This window comes from Pseudopodoces humilis, chromosome 11, assembly GCF_049639895.1.
Source record: "Pseudopodoces humilis isolate 2021_Gansu_Grassland_sample_001 chromosome 11, ASM4963989v1, whole genome shotgun sequence".
NCBI classification, from domain to species: Eukaryota; Metazoa; Chordata; class Aves; order Passeriformes; family Paridae; genus Pseudopodoces; species Pseudopodoces humilis.
The window spans coordinates 8,571,640-8,580,949 of NC_142210.1; the positions used below are offsets into that span (position 1 = coordinate 8,571,640).

At 50.2% G+C, this 9,310-nt stretch overlaps 1 protein-coding gene across 2 annotated transcripts; it reads right to left on the reverse strand.

Moving 5' to 3' along the window:
- Positions 1-2,761: 2,761 nt before the first annotated feature.
- FAM124B (family with sequence similarity 124 member B) lies at positions 2,762-7,401 on the reverse strand. 2 transcript variants are annotated; one of them, XM_088061054.1, is made up of 3 exons: positions 7,269-7,401; positions 5,031-5,770; positions 2,762-3,497 (listed from the first exon to the last, which is right to left on the reverse strand). In XM_088061054.1, exons 2-3 carry the CDS (start codon positions 5,757-5,759, stop codon positions 2,955-2,957), a joined length of 1,272 nt encoding a protein of 423 aa, XP_087917180.1. In that variant the 5' UTR covers positions 5,760-5,770; positions 7,269-7,401; the 3' UTR covers positions 2,762-2,954. The 2 variants fall into 2 exon arrangements, with proteins under 2 accessions (XP_087917180.1, XP_005527162.3); XM_005527105.3 differs by lacking the exon at positions 7,269-7,401 and adding an exon at positions 6,150-6,289.
- Between the last annotated feature and the right edge of the window lie 1,909 nt (positions 7,402-9,310).

Here is a 9,310-nt window from a genome sequence, read left to right on the forward strand (position 1 = left end):
ACACACAGGGCACCACGGGGAGACCCCAGACCCTCTGTGCGCCTCTCACAGCCCAGACTCTCCTTTGGCTTCGCTTTGGCTTCAGCAGAAGTTTCCTGTTCCTGATTAGAGGAAAGCAAAGCCTCAGGACCTCTGAGCTTCATGACTCACGCTGCAAGCGAGGCACAGAGAGAGACAGACATGACCTGGAATGCTCTGTATCTCCTCCTGCTCTGCCCTGCCAAAGCAAAGGTCCCACTCCTCTCCCCTCTCCCTGCCCTGCTCCATCATTTCTGTCCTAGAGTGGTCATTCAGTGCTCAGCTACTGATGAAAAGGGGCAATTCATAGCATTTTTTAGTAAAACATCGTAGCAAGCTTGTCAGTACAACATCAACTCTTCTTACACACAGCAGGTGCACAGTAACAACTGCACATGACATTGCACAGCATCAGTGACTGAGGCTGCCAAAAAACAATGAAACATGTTAAGGAGAACTCTATTTTCCCCTGTCACTTACATGACAGATCTCCTTAATTGACTACTTTGCTGTCAGAGAAAATTAATGAATGAGAGAGAAATGGGCTCTCTTGGTTATTAGTACCCCAATTGCTTTTGAATCTATCAGGTTAATTTCATGTAAATGAAAGTGAGGATTAAAAGCCCCAGTTGCTGGAAGGGTGGGGACAGGGGCTGAAGCTCCATGAGGAGCTCAGACACGCTGGGCCACGGCTGGCCTTGGAGATGTGATGGTGCAGAAAGGCAAAGCTGGGGAGAGGAGTGCAGCCAGACCCTGGCTGGGGCTGCTTGCAGGCAGCTCGCACCTTTCTGTCGGGGCAGCGGAGCCAGAGCAGCAGCATCGCCCACCGCCGGGAGAGGGACACACGGACACAGGGACACACGGACACAGGGACACACCGCCGGGAGAGGGACACACGGACACAGGGACACACCGCCGGGAGAGGGACACACGGACACAGGGACACACCGCCGGGAGAGGGACACACGGACACAGGGACACACCGCCGGGAGAGGGACACACGGACACAGGGACACACCGCCGGGAGAGGGACACACGGACACAGGGACACACCGCCGGGAGAGGGACACACGGACACAGGGACACACCGCCGGGAGAGGGACACACGGACACAGGGACACACCGCCGGGAGAGGGACACACGGACACAGGGACACACCGCCGGGAGAGGGACACACGGACACAGGGACACACCGCCGGGAGAGGGACACACGGACACAGGGACACACCGCCAGGGAAGGAGGGACACACGGACACAAGGACCCGCAGGGGAGATGCCGTGTGCGGGCACCAGGCGGAGCCGATGTGACAGGGACGGGCGGGACCGGCCCCGCAACCCCCGCTGCCGCGACACACTGGGGACACATGGGGACACACTGGGGACACATGGGGAGACACTGGGGACACATGGGGACACACTGGGGACACATGGGGACACACTGGGGACACATGGGGACACACTGGGGACACACTGGGGACAGCCACTGCAGGTCTGTAACCCCGTGTTTAGAGAGCACAGCCCTGCCCTGAGCCCCCTCCCCTCCCCATGTGCCTCCAAGCCCCCGCTCTCTCACACCACAGCAGGCCCACGGAGCCAGCCACCCTTGCAAGCTCCTCTTCCTACTGACCAGACATCTTCTCTAGCTCAGAAAAGCCCTGCCGAGTCTCTAGTGCTAGGAAAGATTAAATAATCACCCTGATGTAACAGATCACAGCGGGGTTCATTAGAAAGTCCACAGTTTTTGCGGAGCTTGTGAAAACCTGGCGGGTGTTTGTAAGTGTCCAGTCAATGGAGTGTCCTGTCCTGTTCTGTAGGTTTTGGTCCCCAAACTGAAGGGTTCATGAACATCACTTGGCAGGGCAGCACCAGCTGGGAGGGCCCAGAGAAGGCACTTCCCTATATCCCCTCCAGAATTCACATATATTTAAGGGAGAAAATACCTTTGTTGCACTGTTTGGAAGGTAAGTATGCTCAGATGTGGCTTCTCTTTGAATAATTTCACTCCTCCCTCATATTCTTCCTATATCTTTCCCTCTGAAATTTATTTAATCCTACTTGAGAAAGAATACTGATCAAAATGGGAGTTATTTCAGCATCTGTTGATGCTGAATCATGACTTCATTTCTCCTGTCCTTTTTACTGTCAAGGATTTAGCAATTCCCTCCAAGACTCTTAACTGCTCTTGTCTTCTGTTAATTAAAAGCCAGCTAGGATTGCCTGCTAATTGCACACTGGTTTAGCAAAGCCTGGCCTGTTGCTGTGTTTATTTTAAGTGTCACATGAATAGGGAACAGCAGGTTTTACTGGCACTTTTCTTCAAGTGTTTTTTGCATGTACTGTGCTGAGTTGGGAAAAAGGTCTCGCTAGAAATATTTTTCTTGAGACATTTAAAAGAATATTCTTGTTTCAAATATTGCACAAAATTGGCAACATTGATAGATTTTAAATACCAACAACAGAGGAAACAAGGAACACAAAGGAAAACCAGCATAACCACTGTGACCACGCCAGTATACTTGTTCCAGTATGTCCTGGCAAGGGATGGTGAGTCCCCACGGTTTGGGGGCATCCAGCCGCTTGGGCAGCCCAGGCAAGCTGCACCTTCAAAACCCGTCTGAAGATGTCACTGTCTATTTTTTAGCATCTTAGGACAGCTGGAGGAGTCATATGGCTAATTCCTATTCAGTGCACAACATACCCCTCACCTATTGTGTATTAAGAAAAAACAAAACAAAACAACAGCTTTCAGTAAATAGTGTTATTTTTCCCGCACCCTCCTTAGCGTCTCTCCATGGGAATTCAGTGTCTGCCTCAGTGACCCTGGCGGGGTGCCACAGCTGCAGAGGTACACGCCGAGCAGCAGAGCTCACAGCACACCCAAAAGTGCTCCGCCGTCCTTCGGGAAGGGCGAGTCCATCTGGCACGTTCGGTTCCAGTCATATAAAGAATTCCTCCTCCTCGTCCTGTGCCGGGTGTGCGGGGCTGGTCCGCGATGCTCCGAGCTCCGCTTTGTCGCTCCCGGCCCCGGGGCGCGGCTGCTGCCGGGGGCTGCTCCGCAGGGCCCCGGGGAGGCGGCTCAGCGGGCAGCGGCCGGGATTCCCCACGGCCAGCCCGGTGTCCACGTCGGTCTCTGGCGCCCGGGGCCGGCGGCTCTCCGGGAGAGGAGCCCGCGGCCCCCGGGCCCCCTGCCTGCCGAGAGAAGGCGCTTCCCAGCGCGGCCGGGCTGCTGCCGCACCGCGGGCACCGCAGGAGCGCCTCCGGAGGTCACCGCCGGCTTGCTCAGAGACAGCGACTTCACTGGGCTCAGGTTTTGCTTTACTCTTCAGAGCTCTGACCTCCTGGCTTCTCCGCCCAGGATTACCCTGTTTTCCAGGGAGAGGGACTGGCATACAGTCCTGCGGGATTTTTCCACTGCCTGTTACGTTGTGCTGCTGGGAAAGCCCGATGTTTCTTTCAAGGGTCCTGCAGCTGCTTTGAACCTGTAGAAAATTAGAGAGAAGCCAGTTATCACACAGTTCTGGCTTGAACAAGGATGATGCTCTTGCCCAGGCTCGCTGTGCCGGGGTCACCTGCAGCCCGAGTCGGTACGCCTGGGGAAGCCTGGGCCAAAGTAGGTTGTGGATACAAAAAAATCCACATGCATTCCAGAAGAACCTGGATAAACAGCTGGAAAGGAGAGCCACTGCCAGTTCCCACAAGGGGCTTCAGTGGGGAATGACAACTCCATGTGGAGTCCATGGGCAGAGCTTTGGATTTAGTTTGCAATATGGCAGAAGGTCGGTGCAGGGGGGTAAACTGCAGCTGTTTAGAAGAACGATTTACAATATGGGCTGGAGAGTTGCAGAATAAAGCACTAGGCTGTCAGCCTGCTGTCTGGAGCTTGGACACGAGACACATCCTCAAGTTCAAGTGGATTACACCTTCCCTTGCGAGGAGCACAGTGCAGCATGGTCACACCCCACAAAAAGCTTCCAAATTTCCAGCCGGTGAATTAATGTACATCTGTCAGCTCAAAGACCTTGTACCTACAGCAGGAAGTGCCACAGAGTAACTAGGAAGGGACCTTTGGAGGTCACCTGGCCCAGTCCCTTGCTCCAGGTAGAATCAGCTTCAAAGCAAGGTAAGATACCCAGAGCCTTCACCACTCCAAGAGGGTGCAAGTTTATAAATGGTTTATAAATTGTTTATAAATTGTTTATAAGTTGTTTATAAATTGACACTGAATGACCCAGCAAGGGCTACCCTAAGATTAGTGTTCAGAGCAGTATAAAAATAGGCTGAACCAAGTAATTAACTTTACCTGTAACAGAGGACTTCTGGAAGCAAAAAGAAAAAGCCAGGGCAAATAATTTAAAATCCAAATTACAAGAAAAAATAACCAGAAGTGGGAAGGGTTATTACAATGGAACGAAAGCACACTGAGCCAAACTGCCATTCACATGTATAAATCTATATTCACTACACATGATCTCAGCACAGACTTTGTCTTCTTTTTTAAATTTGTATTCATATAACCTCTGGAGAGCACACTTCAACAGAAAAGGCAGAGATTTCCTAGGACACATCCACAACTCACTTGTAATCTCACAACCTCAATTGCAGGTGGTGCTGTATCAACATTACACTTACAAAACTTTTGGTTTTGGATGTCAAAAATCTGCTTTGAGAAACATTTATACAGCAATGACTTATCAGAAAAAGATTAGGTTGCTACAATCATTTTTTTGAGGCAGAGGAGGGAAGATGTTAAGCTAGTGTGCCCTAGATAGCATTAATAATCTGCATTTCAGGCAAGCTGCAATGATGTTAATTTAACTGTATAAAAACATTCCAGGGATCAGTACTTTTATTTATCAACAGCATCACAGCACTGGCAGATGCCGATTACTGCATTCACAAATTCCAAATAAAACATGAACATGAAACAAAATCATAACTTCCATTTTGAACCAGTCCTGCTGTCCTTGGAAAAGAGTAGCTAAACCCTCCTCTTGAGAGCACCGCAGACATACCTTGAGCAGAATTGTATTTCCTTCATAGTCCTGTGTTTGCCACCTGGTGCTGCTGATAGGAACACAGGGGTTGGGAAGGAGGGGCACCAGCTGCCCGATTTCTTGCACCTTGAACTGCAAGGCTGACGAGTCTCTGGGCTCGGCGGCCACCCCGATGGGCAGCTGCTTCAGGCACAGCTGCACGGCCACGTGTGGGGTGGCGTGCAGCACGAAGACACACAAAGTGCTCTTCTGCAGAGTGGCTTCTTTCTGGAGGATCATCTCGTAGAGCCTGACTGCATCCTCGTAGTTGTCAAAGCTGCAGTAGAGGGTGACGCGCAGGATTTCGGGGCCGCGGTGCGCCCGCCTGACGCCCCACACGGGCAGCTGCTCATCCAGGCCATAGAAGTCCTGGTGGGATGGGGCATAGGGGGGGCTTTGCCCATCAGCAAACTGGGCCCGCTGGTACCGCCAGGGAGGGCGCTGGAACTGCTCGTGGACCTGGAAAATCCGTTCTTCTCCCAAGTCCTCGTGCAGAAAAAGGAGGATGGATATTCCAGGGAAGCTGCAGCTCCTCTTGCGGTACCTCTCGTAGTATTTCAGGGGGGGAATTCTCTCGGACACCAGGAAAAGGCGAACGTCCAGGTAGAGCCACTCCAAAAGGCGATCCAGAGTTTGCCGCAGAGGAAATGAGTGTCCCAAATGGGTGAGGAGATGCACGGTCATCAGAGACTCTGCTCCATCATCCATTGCGAAGGCTCCTGGCAAAAAATGAGACAAATCAGTGCTTTTGTTTGCTCTTTGTCTCAGGAACACAGGGGTGTACTCTTGAACACAATGAGCTCAGACTGCTACAGGCTTTGCAGTGACCTGATAAAACACATGGGTGAGCACAGGGAACGTGCAGAGGAGCAGGTGCAGAGTGACAAGGCTTTAAGCGAGCGGTCCCAGGTCACATCCCAGCGGAGCTCGGCTCCAGGCTCATTCCCAGCTCTGGAGCTCTCATCACCGAGGACATGCGACCCAAGTGTCCAGAAACAGCTCTGTGCCCTCCTGCTCCTGTCGTTCACCACACAGGACAGCAGAGATGCACAGCACTGGAACACCAGCAGTGATTTTCCAGGACAAGGCGATGCTCACTTGTCTCTTGGCAGTGGAAGCGGCCGCCCCAGACCCAGCCGAGTCCCTCCAGTGCAATCGCTGCTTTTGCAAAGCCCATGTGGCACTCACAGCTGAAACCCTCAGCAAATTTTCTCTTAGTCTTCAGGCTGGCTTTGGCTCATTGTAAAAAGCCTGTGATCTCTGTGAGTCCCACCCTTCTGGGGCACACAGATAAGCTTCTTTGAAAACAAGGAAGGAAAACAAAATAACAAAAGAAAAAACCCAACCATGTGAACGTAACAGATAACAATAAGGGCAGATATAAATCAGGAAAGAGGAGCTTTGGGAAAAAATCTCGACTCATAGTTACACCCCTTACAACAAAGGCAGCTTGCTGCCTAAGTGGAAACCATGTCCTGGGTTATTGTACATAGCCCATAAAAGCTGGGTACCAGGCTTCCCATTTCCAGTGTCCTCTTTGCTTCTTTTTCATCCTGTATTCTTTTTTTTCCTGATGTACCCATGTAATCAGCAGCCTTAATCAAAATACAAGTTTTTTTTTTTTTCTTGCTTCTTGGGTTTACATATTGGGACCTAACTTTAGCTATAAGCTAAAATAGGAATGCTGAAAATACACTGCTTTCCAGGTCTCTTCCAGTGTCTGGACAATAAACCACACTTTCCCTTCATCTCCCTGTTTGCCAGCCCAGGAGCAACACAATACAGATCAAGCTAAACCCCCTTCCTATACAGAACAGCACATACTGTAGCCAGTATTTAAATCAAAAGTGGGGCCTCTGGTGAGCTGTCCAGCTCCATCTAATTAAGAGCAGCGCATCTCTCTCTGCTGACATGCCAGCTTCCCTCTCAAGCAGCCAAGCACACAAAGCAGTGGTTCACTGCTAAGAAATCCCAATAATAAGTCTGTTAATCAAAATTCTGAACTATTCTTTTTAACATGACCCTAACTTTATATTCAATGAAGTAAAATCTCCAAGGTTAAAGTTACAAGCAGCGGTGCCTTGGTTTCCTTTAGGGAAATCCCTCTCACTGATAGAAACACACATTCATGCTTTAAAAGCTATAGTGACACCTATGTACAATAAAAATAAAGAAAGACTGTCTAGAAAATGAGGAAAAAACTTATTTTGCACTCACCTGCAACTCTTCAAGCAAGTAACTGCTGAGGGGAGGGAGACAAAAACAAAATCCAGCCTTCAGACAATTGCAAGAAGAAAGTGAAGAGCGCAAGTGCTCAAAAACATTGACATTCTCTAGATGAGCTCTGAACAACACAATTTCACTAAAATATGGAAAAGGAAATGATTCATCAACTCCTTGCTACAGGGCAGGGGCAGGCAGTCATCTGCCTTCCTGCCTGTGAAAAATAGGGCAATTTGCCTGTACAGGAAAGCACTGAAACGAATTAAGTTCATCAGGGCTTGGTTTGTAGCTGGAAGCAGCTCCCATGAGCAGGTTCCCCTATTCCCACCCCAGGTGAAGATCCCGTGGGCTGCTATGACCCCATGGCCCCTTCTCCCTGGGAGCAGGACCCCCTGCTGCACCTGCAAACTGCTCCTTCTCAGGGCAGTGAAGAGCAAAGGGGACCCAGCACTGCTTTCCTCATGCAGTGCCATCACTGCTGGCTTGTGCAGCTCTCGGCCCCATCCCTGCTCCAATCTGCTGGACAAAACCCCATGGGCAGCTGCAGCAACGTGGTGAAGGTGACAGAGGACTGGGGACATGAATTCTTGCACAGCAGTTGCAGAGGGGAAGGGCTGGTTAGGGAATGATGCCAAAACCTTGTCCCTTTCCAGCTCCTGCTGTGGCCAAGGGGAGCCAAATTGTTTTCCAGACGGGCAGGTGCCTCCCATAGAGGCTGCTGAAGGTGTGCAGCATCTCTCTTGTTTTTACAACAGCCAAAAACCTGAGCCTTACCCACAAAATGGGTTAAATCCTGAACCCTCTGCTGTGTGCTTCTTCTGTGCTGGGGTTAGACAAGGAAACAATCTCAGCTCTGAAACTCTACCTGATGAAGCTGCCTGGAGAACAGTCTTAGGCCTGGTTCTCAGCTCTTCAGCAGCTCTGGGGCAGGAGAACCCACCAATCCTCCTACAAGGGAGAGATGAGCTGAACATCAGCCTGCTCTCAGAGGAGAGCAGCCCCTCCAACCAGCCAAACACTTCCATTCCTCTTCCACTTGCTCTGACAGTTAATATCCTTGGGGGCAGGCTCAATCCAGGCTCCCCAGCCTCAGACAAGGGTATTATCTTCATGCCCTCTCTTTGTCTCATCTATTGCCCCCCCCAAACCTTGGCATTAAGCCTGGGTGCAATGGCCCTCAGCCTGCTGAGCTGAGATCCTTCATCCAGTGCTGGTATCAGGGAAAAGGGATGGCTGCCACCAGAACAAAGTGCTGGCTTTTGCTGGATCTTCTGAGAAAAGCAAAGGGTTGATTTCACTCCAGTCCCTGAAGGGAACGAGTACTTGCCTTCCTCTCTGCTTCCCCTTCCCCCAGCTTTGCAGTCTGGCTGCCAAACGGAAAAGCACATTTTTCATAGTGACCTACTGAACGCGCCAAGAAAGATTTCTTCAAGAGATTAGAAAAATAGCAGTTCAATCTTACATGGAAAGTTGCTTTGCTGAGGGGAGGAGGGGTGAACAGTTCTGATATGGGACTCAAAAGAATTGGGGCCCCATTCCCAGATGGCAGTGACTGGTAACACAGCAGAATGTACAGGAAGCTGCTGGGGCACCCCAGCTGTGTGTAAGAGCAGGACAAATGTGAACATTTGCATTCAGCACTAATGCATACACTGGTAAACCCTCCACAAATTAAAGTCCAAACATAAACAACTAATAAACACTTTATGGTGTGAAGTCTCAGAGAATACTGTCTGCTGTAAGCCTAAAATTTTACAGTGGAAAGCCAGAGCACAACAATTAAAAATTCTTTTTCATAATCAATTCCTGAGTTGTGCGTAGTCCTCTGCACTGGTCAGAGCCCTTTGCTCCAGCTGACACCACCAAAATTGATGATGCATCACAGGATTTAATAAGTTCAGAGCAACATCTGTAAGGAAGGTACTTTACAAGGATTATTAGAATTTAATTAACTTGAGAGAGACTGAGTATGTATTACCTAAGCACCTTGGGAGAAGGCCTCATTAAATACATGACTCAGGCTTCCTAATTTCATT